Source organism: Ursus maritimus, unplaced genomic scaffold (assembly GCF_017311325.1).
Source record: "Ursus maritimus isolate PB19 unplaced genomic scaffold, ASM1731132v1 scaffold_4, whole genome shotgun sequence".
In the NCBI taxonomy this organism is placed as follows: domain Eukaryota; kingdom Metazoa; phylum Chordata; class Mammalia; order Carnivora; family Ursidae; genus Ursus; species Ursus maritimus.
Genome location: NW_024426552.1, coordinates 79,461,909 through 79,487,601, shown reverse-complemented (window position 1 = coordinate 79,487,601; position 25,693 = coordinate 79,461,909). Strand labels below are relative to the sequence as shown.

Sequence of the window (25,693 nt, the reverse complement as noted above, 5' to 3'; positions counted from 1 at the left end):
AAATAAATAAATAAATAAATAAATAAATAAATAAATAAATAAAATTAATTACTTAATTTTTGGAATAGACATTAGTTTTTGGAATAGACAATATATGCACAGGATAGAATATTTAGATGGCATAAAAAGTTTTAACGTGAGAAGTCAGTTTTTCTCCTGCCTATCCTCCAGCTACCCAGTTCCCCTTTCCAGTGGCAACTAGTACTTCCTTGTGTATCCTTTCAGAGATATTCTAAATGTTACACATACAAACACATACCTAAAAGGGAGCATACCATACATGCACATCTGTACCTTGCTCTTTCACTAATGTATTTTAAGACATCATTCCATATCAGTACCTATAGAACTTTCTCACTTCTTTAAAAGATTTATTTATTTATTTGAGAAGGAGAGAGAGAGCACGCATGGTGGGGAGGGGAGAGAGAATCTCCAGCAGACTCCCCTTTGAGCACAGAGCCCAATGCAGGGCTTGATCTCATGACCCTGAGATCATGACCTGAGCCGAAATCAAGAGTCGGATGCTAAACCAACTGAGGCACCCAGGTGCCCCTGCCTCATTCTATTTAAGGGCCACATAATATTCTATATGGGTATACCGTAGCTTATTTAACCAGCTCTCTCTTGAAGGACATTTAAGTTAGTTCCAATCTCCTGTTAATACAAATCTCCACAATCACTGTCTATGTACATAAATTTCTCATCTAAACAATATTCAACAGCTAAAATAAAATATGTCCAATGTCAATGACCACCGCTGTTCAAAAAAAAGACAAAACAAAAGAAAGAAAAGAAAAAAGAAAAACTCCTTCAAATATAGCTATTTAGAGTCCAAAGCCAATAGACTCCAAACCTGTATTTTTGTCTTCTCATTTGCTTAGAAAGGAGTTCCAGCAAGTGAATGAATTTTAATCAGAGACCATTACATCACTAATACTCTTGGTAATGAGCTTTACAATCCCCAACTCTGGCCTTAAAGGGCCGCTTAGACTTAGGAAATGCTGGTATGTTGACTCCCCTTTGAGCCATCCGGCCACCATCAGCACTGACCTGTGCAGAAATTCCTGCCCTTTGTTGTAGGCGTGGATGGTGGCAAGGCCCTGTATGCTGGATGTGATGTGGGAGAGGAAAGGTGACTGTGTGATATTATCCAGACGCTTCAGCTCTCGAATCAGGACCCTAGAGACAGAATGAGTTCTGTGTCACAGCAGTAGACAAACAACCCTGGCTTCATCCCTGGGAGACGTGAAGACTTCTTGTTACCTGGAGACAATGTGCAGAACTGAAAAAAGGATGAAGAGGGGCCCCACTGCCACCAGGAACCATGGGAAAACTCCGGCGATCATTCCAACACAGAAGAACACCAGGATGACATTTTGGATGAACATCTCGGCCTGGAATGGCAGGCGCACATCGACTGGGGAAACCACAACGGAACAAGTGTCAGACTGCTGGGATCCACAAACAGGGAAAACGCGACCAAACATTTTTAAAAAACACAAAGAGGTTCCACAAATTCTCCATCTGAAATGTGTGTGTTATCTTTTAAATCAAAGAAAAATCTAGAAACCTGGTTGATCTAGTTTTTCTTGTCCCAAGGAAATCTAAGTGATCTTTCTCCCCCAGGCCCTCTCCTGGGTTTACTAGGCTACCCAACCCCTTGAAACAATTTTCCCTTTAAAAGTAATATGTGTTTGTTGTAAAATATTTGGAAAATAAATATGCAAGAAGGGAACATAATCCTTAGTCTTACCAATACCAATAAACTGCTGCTTACAATTGGGAAATTTTTTATTATGGAAAAATTTAAACATACACAAAAATCAAAAGAGTGTAGAACCTTCAAAAGTTATCACCATTTCCTTCATCTCCTCTGGGCTACCTCCTCCCTTTTTTTTTTTTTTTTTGGCTTGTTTCATAAAAATCCCAGACATGTTGATATCACTGATTTTTTTCTTCCCACCTCTTCTCCTTTTGCGTGTGTGTGTGTGTGTGTGTGTGTAGCAGAAACGGAATCGTGGCACGCATCAGTTCTGTGTATCAGTGATGGCTCTGATCCCTTGTTACCTCCGGCCATGGCTTTACACTGCCTTTATCAACGTCTGAAACAAACGGCTGTGGAGGCAGCACAGGGTGAGAGTTAAAAGCATTAGCTCTACGCTGAAAAGATCTGGGCTCAATTCCCAGTGTTGTTATCTAATAGCTGTGTAATCTTGGGCAAGTTATTTAACCTTTCTAGACATCAGCTCTCCCATGTATTCAGTGGGTGAAGCAATACCCGTCCCATAGGGCTCCTATGAGGATGAAGATAATGTATCTAGAACATTCCGCACACTGCTGGTCACACAGTAAGCCCTCAATAAATGTCAGGTGCCATTACTACCATTCTGGGCTGTGAGAAGTATTTAAGTTCTGGTGCGGACACAGCCCACGCAGCATCCAGAAACCTGCCAGAGGTTGTAAATGTCCAGGAACCAACACACTACCCTCAAAGTAAACATGTTTTGGAATCTCAGATGCTCCCGTCCAAAGTTATTTATGCCAACTCAATCCTCTGAACTTGTTTTCAGGTTAAATGAGATCAGATGAGAACTTAGATGACAGGTGAAAAAACCAGATGGGTCCTTAGCTCAAGTACCAGTTGCAACCAGGAAAAAGTCCAAAACTAAACTGTTCGTGGTGTGGACACCAGCAGCCACTGCACCCTCAAAATGTAAGGATGGATAGATGGGCACACCTGGCGAGTAATCTAGAAGGCCACGGAGCACAGGGAGCTAAAGCTTGTGGTCCAGAGCATAAAAGAAGCAGTGAGAAATACCTTCATCCATGTCTTTGGAAAACCTGTTGAGAATCCTCCCCGTGGGGGTGGTATCAAAAAACTTCATAGGGCTTCGAAGGATCCTTCGGAAAAGTTCGTCATGGAGCCGGGAGGAGGCTCGCAAAGTGCCCTAAGGAGCAGAGGACAAAGTGGTCAGGGCCCAGGGACCCAGGGACTCAGGCCGACTCGGTTCCTATTTATCCAGGTCATAGCTCCAGAGGATGTCCACTTGTAAAGCTGGAGAAGGGCAAATGGTCATGGAAGAAAGAGGTGGGTACTCAGAAAAGACTGAGGCTAATGGGATACAGGTCATTTCAGCCAAGGCCATCCTCCTTCAGAGCCCGAGAGAGGCTGACCACATGGTCAGTAGGGAGAGGAGGGACAGAAGCCACCACTGCATACCTTGACAAAGACGACTCCTCGAATGGCTTTCAGGATCAGCATGACTGCCATGGAGAGGGCGTAGATGCTGGCATAGTACTGCATGAGAGGATTGTCCTTCATGCTGTTGCTCACGGAGGTCTTGTTCCCTTGCATCACTGTGGCGTTCTGTTTGGAGGCAAGGCTCTGTAAGGCAAGACTCCTAAGGACGGCCAAGAACTCCTACTCACGGCCATTCTCAGCTCAGAGGAAGGGGCAGGATAATGACTGGGGGGCCTGGTTACGGCGAACACAAGGGAGGCTTTGCCCCCCTCCCACCACTTCTCTCTTTTCTAGTGGAGGAGGGCAGACAGCCTTCAGGTGTCCTGCTGCTAACGTGAGTTGGCCAGGGAGCAACGATCCTGTGAGGCCACATTAGGGGCTCATCTTTTTCATCCTGGGTAATCCTTGTTCACCAGTTCTTTCAATAGAAAACTTGAGCAGTTTCCCCAAGATTAGCCAGAGAATACAAAGACACACCCACATTCTGAGACATATAATTTTCCCATTAATGAGGAACCTTACCCCACTTCCTTGCTTGATCCAGTAACTCAACCACCAATTGCTAAAGGCGGTGCTGCCCACATTCAGCATGAAAAGGGATATAATGACCAGGAAAGCCAAGGGGCCCCCCGCGGCCTGGATGTAGACACCATATACTGACCAGGGCACTGAGCCCTGCCCTTTTTCTTCCAGTTGCACCAGCTGCCCTAGGTAAGAAAAAAACAAAACAAAAACACATGAACTCAGCAGGAAAAAACTACTTTTCAAAAACTAAGTCACCTATAAAAGTGCAGAATCAAATAAAACCTGTAGTTTCACATGGCTCTAGATTAGAATTCTTTCATCCTTACTAGAATATTGTTTCACTGAACATTTACTAAGCACCACTATGAACCGGGCCCAGGATGAGGCCTTGGAGCAGTAAAGACAATTAAGCCCACATCCCTGCCCTTGAGATCTGGTGGAGGATCCTTCCACAGTCTGGTAGGACAGACACATAAAATAAACACATAATGGTAATAAAATATGCTAAATGCAATGCTAGAGATATATGCAGGGCAGCATGGGAACATTCGAGTGTACCTAACCTCCCTGGGGGAGCGGTTTCAGGGAAGACTTTCAGCTTTCTGTATGGTCTCAGTTTGACCAGGTGGGGGAAAGGCGGGCACTGGCCCAGAGGTGGGAAAACAGCACAGCAGTGTGTACAGACAGCCCATTCAGCAAGGCTAGACCATTCCGTGCACCTAACAAATGGCAGGAGATAAGACTGATTACAGAGGCCATGGTCAAGAGGATAAAGGCATCTAAACTTCATCCTTCAGACAAGAACTTCTTAAAAGAATGGGCTCCAGATTTGACTCCCAGGCTCTGGATGGCCAGATCAGCCACCATCAGCAGCGAGCAGCCTTGTCCATGCATCCAGTGTCCCATACGAATGATGGCATTCTCTATGTGTGCCCTATCAGGACCAAGATGCGAAAACACTGCTTTGAAATGGGAGGCCCACCGAAAGACTTCCTGCAGGAAAGTGAGTTGGTTGGTCTCCCGTTTTTAACTAGACCTCTCAGCTGTCTGCATGGGGGACAGATTTAAAAGGAAGCAGCTGTAACATTCTAGGTGCACGATGATGGGGCAAGAACCAGGGTCAAGGCAATGGGGTTGGAGGTTCAGGAGGTAAATTCAGTGGGCCATGGTGATTGGCCGAGGAGGAGAGAAAGGCTCAAGGGTACCTCCGGGGGGGCTCCCTGGGATGCTCAAGTGGCTGATGCTGAGGCACTAATACAGAGAAACAGCCCTGCAAAAAGCCAGTGCCTCCATATCACAGGCAACGTGTAATTATCTTGGAACAAGCCTCCTGTGCCTGGAGTACTGAAGAGTTGCCGGTATCCAGGTCAGGGGCTCTGGAGATGAGAACAAACGTTCCCTCAGGGTTTTGATACTGCCTGTGCCAGGAACTGACAGATGACTCAGACTTCTGTGCCGTGTTTTCTGTGTGTACAGGTATCTTAAATCGCCCCCAATCAAAGCCTCCTGCCTGGTTTACGGAAAGAAAAGCGGCAGGGTGTGCTCCATCAGGATGCTGAACTCCTAACACCAAACATCTGTGCAGTTTTAAGAACAAGGAAGTGAAAACAGGCCCAGGGCCAAAGTGCTGGATTCGTACCTGGAGGTGACCCGGTGACATAACAAAAGAGAGCTTAAAACAGGGCTGCCTTCTTTGTTCCTTCTCTCTGGTAAACTGAGACACAGCTTAAAATTCACAAAGGTGAAAATGCTGGAGGCATTATAAATAGTTTTCCTAACTCTCAATATTTGTTTTAGTTGATAAGATAAAGGATTTAAGAAACCGGAGCCGGAGCCAGGACTCTGGCCGGGGAAAGTCCAGCAGGAAAAACCGGCGCTGTAAGTCTGCCGCCGGCCCTGCCGTAGCCTCATCAGAAAAAGCCGGGAAGGCACCATTCTAACAAGACAGAAGATGTAGGCACTGCTGGTGCTGGGACATCTCTGCCTAGACAGGCACTGACTCTCAAAGAGCAGAGGGGCGCCTGCGTGGTTCAGGCGGGTAAGTGTCTGCCTTCGGCTTGGCTCATGATTCCAGAGTCCTGGGATCGAGCCCCCGCCTTGAGCCCCTGCATCAGGCTCCCTGCTCAGCGGGGAGCCTGCTTCTCCCTCTGCCCCCCACACCCCTGCCCCACCCATGCTTGCTCTCTCTCTGAAATAAAGTCTTTAAAAAAAAAAAAAAAAAGAGCAGAGGTGAATCACAGGAGGAAGGGTGTACCAATACCCATCATTCCATTTCTCCTTACTCAAGATGACTCAGCTGTGATTACATACACCTGACCCACAGTGCGTAGAGAAGGCAGAGGACTAAAGGTCCTTCTTACTGCTCTGGACTGTTTAAGCAAACAGAAGGCGCCTCATGGTCTCCCAATATTATACAAGAATTTGTTATTCCAGAAATATAAGGCCAGAGACTCTACAACACACAATGCTGTCACACATTATGAATTACCACTTGGCATACTTTCTGATAAACTTTAATGACAAATCTAAAATCTCAAAAAAGGTCATTACCTTCCTCTGGCTTCACTGCTTTCTCCTTCTTTACTGATCCTGTTTTAGGGCCTTTGTCTTGTGATTTCTTCTGTGAACCGCTGGTTTCTTTTTTCGAATTAATCTAATAGTTTAAAAAAAAAAAGTGCCTCCGGTTACAATACGGCCATTCAGACAAATGTCCACAGGTCATACTGGAGAGTGATCTGTCAAGCTGCTGCTATTCTTGACAAGAGATACATCCAAGCTCTTAAAAGGGCCACCTTCTTGTGCTTCCTCAACTCTTTCAGTCTTTGAGATCTGGGTTCCTCTGCTATTATTCCACTGACATTGCTCTCCCCATGTTCTCATCCACTCCAACTTGCCCAAAGTATTAGGGCTGAGACCATTTCCATTCCTCTCATCTCTGATCTCCACATCACTAAACCCAGTCATAGATCTGATCATTTCCCACTGCTACCACAGGATACGCTCAGACTCAGACTGGTTTTGCAAAACCTCCACATTCAGGCCCTAGCCTAACTCTACATGTTCTTCTCCCATGCCCCTGGCTTCTACTCTCCAGCCGCACTGGATTTCACACCATTCCTCATACCACACTGCCATTCCCCACTTCTGGACCTTTGTCCACACCAGTTCTTCACTTGGAATGCCCCTCCCCTCACCCCAACTCAGTTATAGTTGTCCCCATTCGGAGGGATTCAAATCTTAAATCCTCCCTGAGGCAGCTTAGATTCCTCTAGGATAGAGCTCACCCCTTACCCATTCTCCCAGGCACTCGGTTAGAACTCTACGATGGCATGTTGCTGCAAATGTGACCCGGTGTTACAGTTCCCCGTAAGGGTGTAAGAGCATTGGTCCGGCCTAGGAGATTGTGAGTCCCTCAAGGATGAGATGATGCCTGACTCATGGTGGTAACCTATACCAGGCCTAGCACCAAGCACTGCCCATAATAGGGCACAAAGGGACTTAATAAACATTCATCAGATTGAACCTGAGATAACAGAGGCTACTTAATGCTCCCCTTTTGAAGTTTCTCTTATCTTTGTATAGAAAATTCCCTTAATATAGTTTACTACATTTACTTTTTAAAAGATTTGACTTTTAAGTAATCTCTATGCCCAACGTGGGGCTCAAACCTATAACCCCAAGGTGCCTGGGTGGCACAGTTGATTGAACATCTGACTCTAGGTTTCCACTTAGGTCATGATCTCAGGGTCATGGGATCGAGCCCCAAGCTGGGCTCTGTGCTCAGTGGGGAGTCTGTTTGGGATTCTCTCTCCCTTTCCCCTGTGTGCTCTCTCTCAAGTAAATAAATAAATAAATAAATCTTTAAAAAAACAAAACAAGCCTACAACCTCGAGATCAACAGTCCCATGCTCTACTGACTACACCAGCCAGGCACCCTGAGTTTGCTACATTTAATTCTATGCCATTGTCAGCCTCATGACCCCCCACTTTGCTCTCCAACTAGACTTTTTTTTTAATTAATTAATTTTTTTAAAAGATTTTATTTATTTATGTGACAGAGAGACAGCCAGCGAGAGAGGGAACACAGCAGGGGGAGTGGGAGAGGAAGAAGCAGGCTCCCAGCGGAGGAGCCCGATGTGGGACTCGATCCCAGAACGCCAGGATCACGCCCTGAGCCGAAGGCAGACGCTTGACGACTGCGCTACCCAGGTGCCCCTCCAACTAGACTTTTTAAACTGACAGTGAAAAAAAACAGAAAATAAAATTTAAAGCCATGACAGAACACAAGATGGGGCTCTAAATTTTATATTTACTACTGTGTATGAATAAATGCACTAAAGAGAAAATGACCATTTGCTGACCATTCACTAAGGTAAGATTACCTATTATTTCATTTACTTGATGCAACAACTCTAAGAGGCAGGTGTCATCCCCATCTTTAAGATGAGGAAACCAAAACTCAGGAAAGTTCAGTGACATTCCTAAGGTGTGTTCTCTCTGCTGCCGCCGACTCTCAACATTCTTTTGCTCCTCAGACATTCCCTATTTTAACTGTTCTCCCTCTCATTTCCCCCTCCATGTCCACAGTGAGGAGGAAAACTTCTGATGAGTCTAAAGTACCCTGAGAGTCAGAGGGAATGATCACAAAATCCACATCTGGATTCGGGTGTCTCTATGGAAGTTCCTGGTGACACTCTGGAATGCCTGTTATTCCCAGAGGCCTAAAACACATCGGTCACGAACAGTTAGTTGTACCGTTGATTAAATCAAACAGGATGACACCCAAAGACTGAAGCAGGGCTCCCAGAAAAGGTCCCACTCACTCTGCTTTTATCCTGTGCAGCCATCAAATGACCTGGTAGCTAAGAAGTAGCTTTTAGCCTGGCCTGAGTGCAGGAGTGCACCCCTACCATCCAGGGTAACCACAGAATAAGGAGTTCAAAATGAGAGCACGTCGGCAAGAAGGAAAAACAACTTCTTTGGCTAGCTCTAACTAAATACCCCCTGTTTTTGCTTAACTTGGAGCCCAGGGTAAAGCCATGGAAAGCTGCCATCTTTCTGTGCTGCCACAGAAGGCAGGGTAGAGAGGCAGAGGGAGCACGGTGGCATCGAACTGTAAGGTTTCTGATCTTCCATACCCTCAGCTATAAAAGTGGGGGTAATCCTACTTTCCCACAGAGCTCTGTTTAAATGACTGCATGGGATGACATCTACGACACGTCTAACCCAATAAATGGGACACAGTAGGTGTCAGTGCCAAGCAAGCAGCCAAAGCACCAGGGATCGTTTTCAAATGTACACAATATTTAATTTCTCTTCCCTCACTCCTGCTCACTTGTTTATTTAAAAAGGAGCTTCATCATGCTTCAGTCAGGAATGACAGAGTTTAGGAAGCTCAGTTACGACTGAACAACAGCACATGCTGAGCCCAAGTCCTTCTCCCTGTCACTGCCTTATTAATAGTTCTCAGTGCTCAGAAGACATCAGCCCACCAGCCCCATAATCCTGGTCTCGTAGAGCAGCACCAGTATGTGAACTAAAGCACGGCAGTCTGGTCACCAGAAAACAGGGCCCCTGCCAACAAGACACAGACACTGAGTTCAGCTGAGTTCCCTCCATTACTCGCCACGGTCACGTCTCCCTTGCTAGGAAAGAGGAGATGCCCACAAACGCCATTCGAATCTTACCTCAACCGGGGGTGTCTCTCCCAGCAACAAGTTATTAAAAATGGTGGCATAGTCACCATTTAAATTCATCAGTTCCTCGTGGGTGCCTCTTTCTGTAATACAGCCCTCTTTCATGAAGATCACTTCATCACAATCAGCCAGGTACTGGAGAGAAAGGCAAGGACAACACAGTGTTGCTGACATTTGTGCAAATACATTCAATACCCACACCTTCCTTCAGGGGTTCTCATCTGGAGGCAATTGAGCCTCCCAGGGGACATCTGGCACTCTCTGGAGCCCTTTTCAGTGGGAATGGGTATGTGGTCATCTCGTGGATAGAGGCTGGAGATGCACAGAACAGCCCCCCACAACAAAGAGCTATCTGGCCCAAATGTCAATAGTGCCAAGAGTGAGAGAACTCCTGCTTTAGTTTACTGTGCCTTGTGATGTGGTTCAAAGAGCATCACCTCTAGTTTTTGACACAGATCTGTTGATGGAGCCACACGAGCCTTGCATTAAACTTCACACCCCTTTGCCGCACCCAGAAACACACAATTACAGACTTTCTGCGGCAGAAGGGGGGATGAGCCCCCTAAACCTGACAACATATGCAAAGCAGATGGCAACATCCTGGAGCTGCTCTCCGAAGTGGCTGCTTGTCTTGGCATGGCAGCGGGAGAAGAGCTTATTTTCCTTAAACAGTTCCCACTTGCATACAGATATTAACACGATGCTTTCCAAACTATCTCATACCCAAACTCCAGTTGCAGTCTACTCCTCTCAGCCCTTTTCCTTGCTGATTTATATGCAAAAGCTAACAGGCTCCAAGGATCTCTAATTCAGATGGCCATCTGGTACATCGGTACGATGAGCTTTATTGGTACAATGGGCCGGGCTATTTGCTGAGGAAATAAACACTGAGGATTCCAGGGACCTCTAAGGAGTTCCATGGAGAGACCTGTACCAAGCCCACCTCCCTGTTTCTGATTTCCCAAGCCAACGCGGGCAGCCTGGGGAAGAATGCCTCATACCTGTAACTGGTGGGTAACAAACAGAACTGTCTTGGACTTGAGGTGCTTCTGGATAGCACTGTTGAAGATGTGGTTGCCCACGTGGGCATCTAAGGCACTGAGGGGGTCATCCAGGATGTAGATGTCCCGGTCACTGTACAAGGCCCGGGCCAGGCTGATCCTTTGGCGCTGCCCACCACTCAGGTTTGCTCCTCGCTCACCAATCTACAGGAGTCCAGACAGCACAGTGAAGCCTCCAGTTCAAGTCCAGTACCATGCTCAGTGACACATGGTCTGAGACCCTCCGCCCGGGTCACTGCTCCTAGGCTCCACCCAAACCCACTCCTTCTACTGAATTCCCCACCTGGAGGAACTGCCACTCTGATCCTCCAGGGCCCACACTGGAACTGGGGGAGCCAGCCCAGAGGAAGACAATTCTTCCTCTCCCATAACTCCCCCTTGACATACCACTCCAATCCATTCTCTGTGGGCAGAAAGATCTTTCCAAAACACAAAGTTGACCATATCCCACCCTTGCTTAAAACTCTCTTTCAAGAGCCCTAAAGAATAAAATCTAAGCCAACAAGTCACAGAACGCAGGCCCTTTGCCACCTGGCTCTGCGGCAGCTCTCAGCCTCCACTGCCAACCAACCTCTCTCCCACTCCCTGGCATCTAAGCCCTTTTAAATCGTGTGTGCATTATGAACCTCGCCCTACGGTCATGCCTTTTCTGTACTGTTCCTGCTCAGTTCCGGCACCCTCTCCTCTGTGAAACCTCCCCCACCTTCTTCTCTACTACTGCCCAAAAGAAAGGGGACTTTTTTTTTTTATATTTAAGTTTTGAAAGGTTTTATCAGCTTATTTTGCACTTATTTGTTTGGGTATCTCATCCTCTCAACTGTAAGCTTTTTGAGAGCACAGATCATTATCCTATTCCTTTATATTCCCAGTGCCCAGCAGTTTCTGCACATGGAGCTGGCACATAACAAGCATCTGGTAAATGTTACTAAATGAACACATGAATAAATCAGTTGTCAAATGGTAACTGGCTCTGTAATTCAAAAACAAACAAACTGTCTTTAAAAAAAAAAAAAACATGCATTGAATTCAGAGATTTCAAATTTGAGCATGTATCAGAATTACCTGCAGGGCTTGTTGAAACAGATGGTGGGCCCTGCCCCTAGAGTTTCTGATTCAGTAGGTGTGGGGTGAGGCCCAAGAATCTGCATTGCTAACCAGTTCCCAATAATACTGTTACTGCTGATTCAGTATGGGTCCAGGGACTAAGATCTGAGAACCAGTGAACTAGTGAAACCATTCACCAAATCTGGTTTGAAGGATTTAACTGAAGTCAGCTGAATACAAGTGCCGGCTCCAGAGACCTTCAGGGCAGGTCATGGGAAACAAGTATCAACACCAAAGATCACAGGCCAGTTCCAAAGACACACCTCTGCAAACTGCTCCAGGGCGGAGAGCCAAAGAAAGATGGGTCTGTGCAAAGGCCTCTCTCTTTCTAATTGAAGAGGGCTCTCTACAGACTGTATATGAATAAGGAAGTTGGCTGGCAGAATGAAGGTCAGAGAAGAACCTCAACAAGCACATGCTTGACTTATGGTTTTTAAAATGAATAGTGCAGGAAACACTAACTCTGAACCAATGATGGGATTTTGTTTAAAATCCACGACATATGTGGCGCCTGGGTGGCTCAGACAGTTAAGTGTCCAACTCTGGATTTCGGCTCAGGTCACGATCTCGGGGTCGTGAGGTCGAGCCCCGCGTCGGGCTTTGCGCTGAGCGTGGAGCCTGCTTAAGATTCTCTCTCTCCCTCTCCCTCCATCCCTCTTCCCCACCGCTGTGCACGCACACACTCATGCATTCTCTCTCTCTCTCAAAAAAACAAAATCCACATGACATATGAAATACTTATATCCTCAAAACAAGTAGCGTTGACAACCCTGCCCTAAGGAACAAGTGCTTTCCAAACATGAAGTCCCAATGAAAGCCAAACTCCCTGTGTTGGCGCTCCCACATTTGAGATACATTACTAGGAAGTGGCTCTGGCACCACCCTGCCACCCATTTCCAGAATCCTCTCTGCTCAACATACTGTCCCATCAGGGGCAGAAGGTCTGTACCTCAGTCAGGTCGCTGTTGGGAAGAATGGCCAGGTCAGGCCTCAGACAGCAGCTGTTCAGCACAGAGTTGTATCTGAAGGACACAAAGATACTTAGCATCAGCAGGGACATGGCTGGAGTAGGGCCTGCTGACGTGGGCTGCCTTGCGTCTCACATGGCCAAGACGGAAAGCATGACAGAAACCAAACATTCCTTGCCTTTCTTCATCAAATTCCTTCCCAAAGAGGATGTTGTCTCTCAGAGTGGCATTGAGGATCCAGGCCTGCTGGGCCACATAAGCGAAGGTTCCACTGACTGCAATGCTGCCCTCTAGAAGTGTCATCTAGGGAGACAGACACCATCCGATGGCATCATGATGCAAAATCACCACCCTAAGCCAACAGAGCCCCCCACAGTTCCACAATGGAGTTCAGTTTGGGCAATTTCCTTGGATGCTTTTTGGACCCGAATCCAGACCTCGCCTTTGTTCCACAGAGAGCTATAGGAGCAAAGAAAATAAAAGGTCGCCTTGCTTACATGTGATGGGAACCCCGTATAATCTATGACTTGGTGAACAAACACTTCATTCAGCAACCCATAAGCTACTCTGTATCTTTTCTTCCTAATTGTAAACTCTTTCAACCAAGGGAGGGGCTAGAGCGGAAGGCTCTTTCAGAAGTTCCCTGGGGAGGGTGCTGCAAGGATTTAGAGCTAGTTCCTGCCTCAATTCATTTATAGAATTAATTAATCCAGGCTGTTGGCTAACGCAGCTGCTTCTGTAAAATGAGGACCAAAGGGAAAAAAAATCGTTAGACATCAACTAGTATTACAGAGTATCCATTTAATGAGGATGGACCTCTCATTCAACATGAAGACACTGTGTGATGAGCCATGCGGTTCGAATTGTGTTTTCAGCCACAGTGATTGATATGATTTATCCATTTTGTCCTCTTTCGGGGTTCCTTTTGGGACTGACAGACACCTGTCTTGGGTTAGGGACGTTATAGCTTGAAACAAAATTTTGTTACCCATCCTGCACATCCAAGCTTGTCCTCTCAAACACCGGTAACGCACAGTATACGTACACAGGTGCACCCACCACACACCATTACAGCGGTACCAACTGCTCACAAACTGGTAGGCCCCCTGCTCTGCGCCCACAGTGTTCAGAAGCCCACAGAGGGTCTACTGCAGAAACTCAACTCTTCCGGCTGCCGCGGCACGAACGCCCACACTGCAGACTGCCAACGCAGAGTGAAACTCCCGAGTAGCCGGGCCGACCAGCATTTCCCACCTCCCTGTTCAAGAGATCGCTGCCAGGATATGTCCTAGAAGCAAAGCCCCCCTCGTTTTCACCCTAACCATCACCCACTCAATACCACCTCCCCTTTCATTTCCCTTGTGTCTCTCATCACTGACCCTTAAATCTGACCCTGAAATGATCAGAACACCTAGGAGGTTTTGGCAGTTTACAAAAATCAAGGGCTGAGCCCAACCAATGAAGAGTCTCACAAAGCAGTGGGGGAGCGGGGGGTGCTGTCGCTCTAGGTGATTTGGCTGCAGCCATCCTCAGACCACACTGGGGATCACTGCTCTCGAGGAAAGCCACAGCCTACCAACTGTAACAGTGACACTGAACAAGACAAAATATTCCATAACCGGGATACTACAAAACACCCTTCTCCAGCTCCATCTTGCATGGGTTTAATTTCCTCCATATGGAGAAATGACTCATTGGACCTTATCCATAGGCAGGTAAGAATAAGCTTAAGTTTATCCTCATCTCAGCCATTGAAGTCAAGCTGGTTTGATTCAAGATTAAAATCAGGTGGAAGTACCTGGTTTATTTTCCCTATTATTTGGTTTTAAAACATAGGAAACGGCGATTTGTCTTAGCAGGATGACCCTTGCCCCAGCCCCCACTCTAAATGCTGACAGCCCTCTGCTGGGCCCTCTGTAAACCTTTCACTCTCTGCCTTGTGCTATTTTTTGTGTGTCTAGAAGGCACAGCTCCCCAGCTAGACCATCAGCTCCCAAGGGCACAATTCTTTCAATGGTTAGGTTGTAAACGGAGTGGGGCTTTGCTTCCAGATCACATCCCAACAGCGATCTCTCGGACAGGGAGGCTGGTAATGCTGGCCGCCCCGGCTACTGCCCTTTGCTGTCAGTCTACAGTTTGTTCATGTCTTATCTCTGACATTTCCCAACACACTGTCTGGCATACGTATGGCACTCAATAAATACATGCTGAATAAAGGAAGGCAGGAGAAATGGATGGCTCTAGCTAGGTATCAATCAGTCACTCCTCAGGCATCCACTAAGCTCACTCGCAGACACAAGGCTGATAAGGGGTGGGGACGTGGGGGTGGGGGCAGGGGCACAGCACAGACCATGGGTTCATTTTGCTTCTGCCCTTCCTGACTCTCTTTGGGAAGTAAGTTCATTCTTCCCAAGACTCTTGTGAGACAGATTCCAGAGAAAGAAGCAGAAAAGGCTAAGCACAAACAAAATTATTACCTGGCCTAAAATGGCTGAAATGAGAGACGTTTTTCCGCTTCCCACACTGCCACAGATTCCAACCAGTTTGCCCTGCACAAAGCACACAGAGAAAGGAAGGTCATTAAAGGGCCACTGACCACTCATCTCTGGGGACTGCGGACGGCTCTGAGGAAAAGCACACCAATGACAGTCCATCAATAGGGGAATGACCAACCTGATGACCCTGCAAGTCACTTACCTGTTTCCTCCCTGTCGGCCACCTACTTCAGAGGGCTTCTGCGGGGGTCCGTGGGAGGTAACGGATGTGTTAGCCTCTTAGAAAACTTAAGCCACACGCACGACAGTATCCCACATCACTTTTTAGAAAGTCCCAGCCTCTTTCTTACTTTTTTGGCAACCCATGTTTTGTGATTATTTATTTTTGTTGTTTTTGGAAACGAGGGCGGGACTCTTGAAAATTATTTTGTTGATTTTCATTTCATTTTATATGATGTTTTCCTCTACAGTCTATAAATTATTTTCAATAAAAACTATGTGCACTGTTGTTTCCATTTTTCTACAAAACATTTCCAAGAATCTGAAGACTATTGATATCATCAATCGCCCTTAAAAGCCGGGGGGTGGGGGGGGAAGCCTGTGATTAACTGAATATCTCCAGGCAAAATAATGAGTTCTCAACAGGTGGTGTTCAAAGTTTCCAAGGACGGGCTGGTGATTTCAAAAGAGCCAATTGTTTAGCAACCCTGCATTGGCTCAAGTCTCACAGCAAAGGAAGGGAGAGTGGTGTGCAGAAGAGCGTGGACTGTGGAGGCGGCCAGGTCTTGATTTGAACCCCAGCGCCACTAGCCCCTGCCAACTGTGTGCTCGTGGTCTGGTTACTTACACTGTCTGTCTCTTACTGGGCTTTGAGAAACTTGAGGGAAGTAGTGATCTTTGTAGAACAAAGTACAGTGTCTTGGACAAAGTATGTTGGACAAAGTTTCTGACATGGTCCCAGAGTTTGAAAGATTTCAGCCTGGTGGTAATGAGGAGACCAAGTCAAAGGTTCAATCTTCACTCAGGTCAGTTAGGTTTGCACAGAGAAAATTCTGTTCTCATGACTCCATGGTGACTAACAGAGATACCAACAATGAAGTGCCCCAGGCACAGAGGAGCTCAGGCAAACATTAACTTCCCTTCCCCGCCCTGAAGAGGGGGGCCGGAAGAATTAAGGTACCCATCTCTAAGTAGCTAAAGGTCTGTCATGTGAATGTGGGCTCTAAAGGGTAGGATGAGGATCAAATGACAGAAAGCAGAAGAGTACATTTCAGCGGAATATGAGGATGAAGCCTCTAATCGGGCTGACGAGAAATGTAATAGAGCTGCCTCAATAATCAAGAAAATCATTATTAAATAAGAAGCCTGTGGTTAAGAGCTCACTGAAATAAACTGGTGTGCGTGGTGGCCAATGATGAGCTACACTCGTGGTTGCAGGTGTTGTCACGAAGGACCACCTCCTGCCCTTGTGGACAGCTTTCAAGAGCTGGGAGCTGCATGTTCTCTCTTCAGCTTGGCTCTGGATCCACGTAACACGCCTGGGTCAGCTGCGGTACTGATGTACACTGCATTGAAACCCACTACCCCCTAGCTCCGGTTGTGCAGATAAACATGGCTCACCACCCGCCTTGGTCCAAGACATGCTTCTCCTGGGTTTCACTGCTCTCCTTCCTTGTTCCCCTCCATACTTTTCTGAATCCAGAAGCTAGAATGTTTCTCTTCATACATAAGTCAGATCATGCCATTCTTCTCCAAACCCTCCCTTGGCTTCTCTTCCCACTCAGAGTAAAGGCAACGCCACCCCCAGGAGACTCTGGCACCCCAACCGCCTCTCTGCTCTTCTCTCCCATGCTCACTCTGCTTGGGAATAGGCACACTGCAGACTCAGGGCCTCTGTGCTTCTGTTCCTTCTGCCTGGAATGCTCTTCTTCCTCCAGATACCCGTATGGCTCACCCCTCACCTCCGTCTGGCCTTTGCTCAAATATCACTTTTTAAATGAGGCCTTGCCTCAGGCAGCCTATTTAAATTGCAACCACACCTGCTCTGGGCCCCAGCACTCTCGTCCTCAGGGCCCTTATCACCATCTGACATACCACATACTGTACTTTTTTACTATCTATCTTTGCCCACTAAAACAGATGCTACAGGAGCACAGAGGTTTTTGTCCGTTTCGTTTCCTACAGCTATACCCCAGGCCCACAATGGTGCCTGGCATAAAGCTGACACTCAGAAAACAGCTGATGAACAAACAGATAAACATATACATCTCCGCCCCTCTGAATGGTGCAGCTGGTTTCCAGTCACAGACGTATCTGCAAAGCCCTGAACTGGAGTCTGCTCGAGCCACTCTGCACAGGAGCTCCTCAGAGAGACTCTAGTCTCTACCCAGGCTGTGGACATACCCAGGGCATAAAATATGTCCTTCATTTATATGAAAAATCAGCAATTATAGAATCAATATGTTGTACACCTGGAACTAATATAACATTGGCTGTTAATTATGCTTCAAAATATATATATAAGAGATTTGTCAATAAGAGCAGCCCTGAGCGTTCTTACAGGGACCAGGGTCTGGGCTCCGCACAGCCTACTGGTAACGAAAAGCTCACCCAGAGTTATAATAACCAGAAATAATTTTTACAGCTCACATACAACTGTAACAATCAGAATCTATTCAGGGCCAAGTCTTGGAAACTCCACTTGAATGCTTCATTTCCTTGCTTATAAAATGAGCATCTCATGAGATAAGTTGGTATTAAGTTCTACCGTTAGATGCCTAAATATTCCTTCATGAAGTTGGAGCCGGCTAGATTTGCTTTTTAGCTCCAGACCAGTCCCAGCCACAAGGTACTCCGGTGTAAGGAAGGCAGCCGCCCGCTCTTGCCGGAGAGACGCCCCAGATCCCTGCAGACAGCGGGGTGCGGGTGGGCAGTGGGCGGCGCAGGGCTTACCTCCTCGACTTCCAAGTCGATGCTGTACAGTGTCCTTTGCAGACGCAGGCTCCCCAGCTGGATGTGCTTGCCCTCGTCCTCCTCGGGACTGGGCCGCTCGTCACTGTCCAGGAGGAGGTGGCCTTTCTGCTCTGCCAGCACGGCCTGCTGCTCAGCGCGCTGCAGCTGTCTCACTTTCTCTCTCTTGCCCCTGGCAGCCCTCTTGTCTTTTTTCGTTTTGGGGGTCAGCTTGGGTGAGTTCTGGATACTGGAGTGGGAGGAGTCCCATGCCAAGGTGGCATTTTTCACCTCTATCTTGATGTGAGGGCTGGCGGGTTTTTTCTTTATCATGTGAACCTCTTCCATCAGAAACAAACTCTGATAGGAGTTGTGAGAGAGGTGCAAAGATGAGACACTGGATCAAGACCAGGGGGACAAGCCTAGGGCGCACACTCACGTGGCAAAACACATCAGGCTATACAGTGGAAGGAAGCTGAAGGGCAAAAGGTAGCTCATTAGTGTAGCCCAGCCTCAGGCCCAGAAAGAGGTCACGGGGGTGTGGGGACACCCTCAGGAGGGACAGGGGCCTTCTCAGTGGTCCAACGCTCTACCCTGCCAATCACATCCTAACCTACCTTTTCCTTTCTACCGATCTAGTGTGGCCAAAGCGCATTGAACGAACCCATTTGCAGCCCCTCGTTCTCACCCATGACTTGGTGAAGAGCAGGTAGTAAAATTCAAGCAAAAAAACCAAAGGGCATGCTGCTCTCCTAGACGGACCCTCATCACTCCGTTTCCCTTCCAGAACACTCCTGCGGAACCTCAAAGCCTGTGCGCGTCCCTCACCAAACACATGGCACATGTGTGTGGGGAGAGGCGAGCTGAGATGGTGACCACACCTAGGTTGCTTGGGTTTATCGCTGTCAGAGTGCCTCTTCTTGCCAAGCCCTCATGTCTTCCAAGTTCTGCCTTGAAGCTTGTGAGGAGTCCAACGACCAAAGGAATGGACTTGGGAGGAAGTGAAGGGTATCTCTCTCAGAAATATCCCTTGGGAATACAACAGGACTTTCCTCCCAGTCATTCCCAGAGTCCCCCTGAGCTATGTTAGGGAAGAAAAGTGGAATGAATGAAAAGCTAAGTATTTCTGAAATGAGATTTGAAACACTGACCATAATAAACCCTATTATAGGTGCCCGTTATCTTGAACCCCCTTCTGACAGCTCTCTTAAACTGCAGATCTCCATAGAACGCTATTCCAGTTGGATTCCCAATATGGTAAGAAAAAAATTTTTTAATAAAAAAAATTTAAACATTAGAAAGACTTAAGATAAATGGTGACTTTCAGGGTCAGGACTCTGCTTATTTACTGAGAACCCCCAACTATTTTAAAGTTGCAGGTGTTATTAAATGTAATATATAATCTCCCTCCCCTAGAGCAAGCCCTTTCTTCTAGATCGTAAACTCCAAGCTTTGATTGCCACATCTCCTATCTGTTCCTACTCTCCAATCTTTCCAGAAGTGTCATGGTTCTAAATACCCTCGATAACCCTTACTCTTCACCAACCTTAGGTTTAATTTTCCAAAAACAGCTGTTGGTTTCATTTGTTCAGAGCCTTCTGGAGAGACTGAGCTAAGACTAACATGCCAAATATTTTGACCACATTCACAGAGTAAAACCATACGCTAACTGAATTCCCATCATTTCTTTCCTCTAAGGAATTATTAAAGGGATCTTTCAGGCCTCATGGACTATTAAAAAAATAAGCCCATGCTCCAGTTTGCCCAGCTCCTTCCCCACATTTCCTTCCCATGGGCTCCCTGCAGCCTGTCCTCCTCTTGAGACATGCAGAGGCACACAAGGGACCCACAACACTTGAATTTATATCTATTTGGACTGGCACCTGCCGAAAAACAGAAAACAGAGGTACATAAACCATAAACCTCAACTTTACCATAGCACACCAACTACCAAAACAGAACTCTCATTCACTCAGAATGTGTCTGTTGAGCAAAAGAGGGGACAGAAGTTTGCCAGATAAAATACAGGACATCTAGTTAGATTCTGATTCTAGATAAACAATGAATAATTTGGTAGTATATCTCATGTGGTTATTAACTAACTGGGGGTCCTGTCTATTTATTTGCTAAAACTGGCAACCCTATACTGACAAAAATCTTAGAAAAGTCACAAGGTGGCTTCTTATTGCCCTTCTACCTGTTATCATCCTCCTGAAAGGTGAAGAAAGAGAAGGAAGGGTAAGGTGAAGTGAAGGAGGAGGGAGAGGAGGGGCAGGAAGAGCCTGCCAAGAAGAATAAGACAGAATGGAACTGAAGTCTCAAGGGGCATATAATACAGCTGTGGGTGATTTTGCTTCTATTATTAACTCTGAAGTTCCCTGGATAGAGGAAGGAGTTGTGGTGCAAAAAACCACCTGCTAATGCAAGTCCTCACCAGTAAATGGAAGAGAAGAAAGCCCTTGAGAAATATAGGGTGAACAAACCCATACTATCAACTCTTATTCTTTCATCCAAAATGCTACCAAATCCATTCACTAACAAGGACAGGGGGACAAACTTATGGTCAAAACATATGCTTTCTTCCATGACTAGGTATCGTAGAGTCCACAAAATAAAGCTCTGATTACAATTAGACCATTTCTTTGATATGGCTCTGGCTCTTAGCCTTCTAGCAGCCAGGCTGGAGGGAAGGAGGGCACAGAGCTGGGGATGCATTCTTGAGGACTGGCTTTCTTGCCCAAACAGAATTCACCTTGTTAACTGTAAACAAGTAGAATATAAATAAATCTTGGAAAGCTCTTCTCCATTCTTCATATTCTCCATGAGCCTCAGTTTGTTTTCTCCCGAACATCTAAGGTGATGATATGAATGCCTCAAACACCTGAGCCGCAAGCCTTCAAGCAACTAGCGTTGCCTTTGCCTTGTTCTCAAAAGCCAACAAGGCTTGGCAGGAGTGCAGGAGCTACTCCCTGCAGGGGCGTTGTCAAGGAAATCCAACCCGCACAGGTGCTGCTCCTTTTTAAAAAGTATTAACCACTTTCAAATATCCCCCCACAACCCCGCTGAATCTATCGACCTCTTGTATCGTCTATTTGTGCTATTCTCAAGGCATAAAGAACAGTTGAAGCATGATCAACTAACCACCTCCAGAAAAAACCTGATATTTCCTTAGCTGCACTTTGCAACATGATCTCATTGTATGACTATTCCCATGTCACTGCGTTCCCTGCATCATGAGTGGCGACTACAGGGTAGGAAAAAGAAAGTATCAAAAAGGGCGTAGTAGAATATTGACCAACCAAAATGACGACAGCATTTTGGTAGAGGTCGATGGTAGACTGAGCTGAAGAAAAGCTGACAGTCAAGGCCCAGGAAGTTAGGACATATACCCAAGGCAGGCCAGGGAAGAAGGGACTCGCTCTGAAGGGGAACGAAATCCTCGGAGCCCAGAACTAGATGGGCTGTCGACAAAAGGTCAAATTTCACATTCACTTGAAAAGGTAACTAGTCCCATCCCTTAATTCACTCTCCTCTACTGCTCCCTTTCTTGCCAACTTGACAAAAGGCTAAAGGTGAACAAAAACCAAGTATGGCCAGCCTCGTGTGGCCCATTGGGATAAAGGCAGCTGTTGGCTCTGCTAGGGATGGCTCCTGACATGGAGGAGGGGAAGGGAGCCACTTACCTTAAATCTGTCAACAGCAACCGATGCTTCCGAGAGGGATTTTACAGAGAATGGTGTTACTTTCAAAGCAAAAGTCATGGAATTGAAGACAGTCACCACTGTGAAAGCCTGAAAACAGGAAAAGAAAAGAAACTGAGCTTGATTAGAGTCTGCAATAAAAATAACAAGACATGGATTTCCTTTCAGATGTAAGGAAGGCAGCAACTTGACTGTCAACCCAGTATGAGTCACATATGCTTTTTTTTAAGATTCATTTATTTATTGCAGAGAGAGAGAGAGAACGTTGGGGGGGGGGCAAAAAGGAGGGAAAGAAAGAATTCCACGTAGACTCCCCTCTGGGTGCGGAGCCCAATGCAGGACTTGATCCCATGACCCTAAGATCATTAACTGAGCCAAAATCAAGAATTAGATGCTTAACTGACTGAGCCACCCGGGTGCCCCCCATATGCTTTTTTTTTTTTTAAAGGTAGTGTTTCTATGAGACCTTCAATTAAAATTCTCAGTAAATCTGAACCAAAGGATGATCTGTATTTTTAGAATTAAATCCAAAGGTGGGTTGACTTAAAATAATCCATACATTACGTGTGCTTAGGGCTGAATCTCCACTCTTCTACTTCTCGGCTTAATCACGTGAAAGAAAAAATACCTTCTGATTACTGGGGGCACCTCCAAATCCAGAAACAAGGGGCCCAGAGCATCTTTATTTGTGGTATTTCTAAAATCTTCCCAAGCCTTGAGGGCTCACTGACCTGTGCTGCTGTGAGATCAAAGCCAAGGGTCATGTGAACAGAGAAGGTCACCACACTGGCAATCACCATCACAATGGGAGCCACACCAACAGTAATACTCTGAAAGTACCCAGCTTTTTCCAACATCCGACGTTCCTCCTCTCGGATTTCTAAGAATAAAAAGCAAGCCAACTGCTGAAAAGCAAGCCAATTTTAAAGCAAGTCAAAAGAAACCATGAGATATTGGTCCTCTGTCACCAAAGAAGACTTGGTAGGTCTTCAGGCACACAGTTTTCCGAACAACTCTTTAATACCCATGATGCAAAACCTAGGTCGACATGACTATCAGTTATTACTATTAATGCTGGTACATAAGGCTGAGGTTTGAACTGGAACCAAGTCACAGGATGAATCCCTACGTATCAGTTCAATGAGCATCTTCTGCCTTCGTCTGATTTTTCTTGCAAACGTCTTACACGTAGAAGGAATGAACACAGTAATTGTATCTGCAAATGGCAGTTTTGTTTGCTTACCTGGTCGTTGTTTATTTCCGGTAAGCAACAGAAAAGACTACACCACGGTAATGGAGAATTTAAAAAGAACTCAGATTTACTACAGTGCCCACTGTATGTCAGTGCTGGGTAGAGGCTTTCACAGAAAAAGCAGTGAGGATGATTGACAGAAGGTGAGTGAAATACAATTTTTGTAGGCAGCATGATTTTTCTTAAATATTTGCAAAATGGAGACCCTTATTAACAGAGCAATCCTAGAGTACTAAAGACCATGGAGTAGAAAGAATGCCAATAAAGTGGCAAGCTTTGTGTATGTGTTTTTTTTTTTTAAGTTTTAAACATAAAACCAATCCTTCTGAGAAACTTTGTAATGACCTTAAAGGTATTACCTTGCCCAAGACATCGGGAACTATCTTCAGAGCTAGCTCATAAGTCATATTTTAAAAAATCTAACTCATTGCTTTCACTTTTACTATATACCTTACCTACGTCCATAATGAGAAAGAACACTCTTTTCAAGCCAATATACACAGGTAAAGATACCAAAATCAGAGGCTGAAGGATGAGTGGGCTCTCAGAAAAAAAATTATAAAACCATAGAATGAGAGAGGCAGAAAGGACCATCAGCAGTCACCCCGCCGGCAACATGCTTGGCAGATATCCAATTAGCATCCATTGGTTCCATTCCACTGGCAATGAATTCACTACTTAACAAAGTTGCCTAACTCACTGCCGGACACCTCTGAGTGGCCACCTCCTCCTGACGACCACTGGTAAATAAAGTTTATGAACTGGACACAATGTTCCTGAAGGTTTAATCGACAGACAAATCTAGCAGTTAAAACAGCTTCCTTGATCTGAACGCTGGATTTCTATTCAACTTAAAACTGCATTAACTTTTGTAACTGCAACGTACTCAGGCTAGCTCACTATGAGGTGATGGTCAATGAACAGCCCACATCTTTTATACTTCAAGTAAGTTTAAATGGAAACATGTCTTCTTTTTTCAACTCTAAAGCGCCTTTAAATCTGTCCCTCTTAAATGTCACCTTTTTTAAGGCCCACCATTCCAACTTTTGTTGAGACCTTTTAGAATGTCCAGTCTATGCTAATGATTCCTCCAAGCGTTCTGGCATTTACATATTAGACATGTTAATGTCTGCAATGAATTTGCTCATCAGGATAAGCAGGGTAGGGCCAGGATGGGGCCTTGTTTGTCAACATAATTGTTTGAAATGATAAAAATAAAACAACAAACCAAAAAACCCAATGACTGAGCAGATGACATAGGCCCGGAGTCCAGCTGTCCTGACCCTCAGCTTGGCCCTTCTCCCGCTCCCCAAGGATCTCACACCTCATACATCTCACACCTGTGTACACATGTACCTGTGGCAGGCAGGGAAGGGGGGAGCTCTCAGAAGCCACTTGATATTGTTTTCTGTGATGTCTTCATAGCCAGGCCACAAAATTATGGGTAGGATGACAGTGTAGATAGGGGGGTTTGAAACTGAATGAATTGCTTATAACTAGCTTAGTTATCTTGGGGGGGGGAAATCACAATTTTCTGGTCTTAATTTCATCCTATGTGAGATGAGATTATGAGTTCGAGTCCCTAAGATGCCTTTCAATACAAAGATCATAAGATATTATAAGAAGATATTATGATCCTATGACATTAGGATTCCTAGCAGCTAATGTGCTCAGGAAGCAGACCTTCTACCACATGCACATATGAAATCTGTAAACTCACTTTGAACAATCTGAGAAAATGCTTTGACCCAGGCATACATTTTAATAAATTTAATGTAAGTGAGGACTTCATTCATCTTCTGGACACGTTCATCCGTGATGGTCACACATTTTCTCCTGAAATATGCAGTGATCCGTGATACAAACATCTGAAAGGAAAAGTGATGTCATGCCAAGTCAGGGCTTATTCAAACTTAAAAACTGTCTAGTCTTTCTGGGAAACAAATCTGCTTAAGATTATTATAAATAAAATGAGTATCATGTAAGTTGCAATGCCTTTTAATAAAAGTAGCCTACTAAATTATAATAAAATGTTATTTAATCCTTATCTTTTTGTAAGGAAGTTAAGACACGTAAAGTATTTCTTCTCATGGTAATTACGGTTATTGATTGCTACCAAAGGGAAGCAGAAGAGCCACATCGTTAGCATCAAATTGAGACAAAGAAACTCAGACAATCCCGTGTTCTTAAGGGCAGAGTTCACTTGCCAGCCTCCTCCTTCACTCAGACTCTCTTTTAAAAATCTCATTAAGAGTCATGGCCTTTATTCACGGGATACCTTACTTCCACTCCAGACAAAATTCTGCCTGAAGGGACTGAACACTGTCTAGCTCTTTCCAGACTTTTCCAAACCAGGTACGTGCTCTGAGGAAATTTCCAATCAGAGAAGTGACACCTCAGCAGTGCCTACTATATAAAACCTAGTGGAGAGGTTTAAGGAGAAGCTCATTTAAGGAGAAGCTGCTATGATACAGCAAAGAGGCTTACTCACCATTGCTGGATAAAAGAGGATAAAAACAGCTGATCCTAGAAAGCCTGTTGGTCCTAGAATAATTACGTTATAAATCATGCCTAAGATGGCAACAATGGGTCCTCCAGCCAACAAGCTGCCAACGGCGGCTGCTTCGAACATCCTCTGCCCGTCGTTGGAACACAGGTTGATGAGCTACGAGACACAAAGGGCAGTGAGCGGACCCTGCAA

General features: G+C 45.7%; 1 protein-coding gene across 1 annotated transcript in view; it reads right to left on the bottom strand.

The window, feature by feature from the left end:
* ABCC5 (ATP binding cassette subfamily C member 5) overlaps window positions 1–25,693 on the bottom strand; it is an 89,659-nt gene that overhangs the window by 28,043 nt on the left and 35,923 nt on the right. Inside the window, exons 7-22 of the mRNA XM_008705260.2 lie at window positions 25,484–25,657; window positions 24,713–24,860; window positions 22,472–22,620; window positions 21,723–21,830; window positions 18,043–18,399; window positions 15,073–15,144; window positions 12,774–12,898; window positions 12,577–12,649; window positions 10,464–10,667; window positions 9,454–9,597; window positions 6,317–6,419; window positions 3,764–3,948; window positions 3,221–3,367; window positions 2,819–2,948; window positions 1,264–1,417; window positions 1,051–1,179 (exon numbers count right to left, since the gene is read on the bottom strand). Of these exons, the coding sequence (XP_008703482.1) occupies window positions 1,051–1,179; window positions 1,264–1,417; window positions 2,819–2,948; window positions 3,221–3,367; window positions 3,764–3,948; window positions 6,317–6,419; window positions 9,454–9,597; window positions 10,464–10,667; window positions 12,577–12,649; window positions 12,774–12,898; window positions 15,073–15,144; window positions 18,043–18,399; window positions 21,723–21,830; window positions 22,472–22,620; window positions 24,713–24,860; window positions 25,484–25,657 (2,402 nt within the window). The remainder of the gene's footprint in view (window positions 1–1,050; window positions 1,180–1,263; window positions 1,418–2,818; window positions 2,949–3,220; window positions 3,368–3,763; window positions 3,949–6,316; window positions 6,420–9,453; window positions 9,598–10,463; window positions 10,668–12,576; window positions 12,650–12,773; window positions 12,899–15,072; window positions 15,145–18,042; window positions 18,400–21,722; window positions 21,831–22,471; window positions 22,621–24,712; window positions 24,861–25,483; window positions 25,658–25,693) is intronic.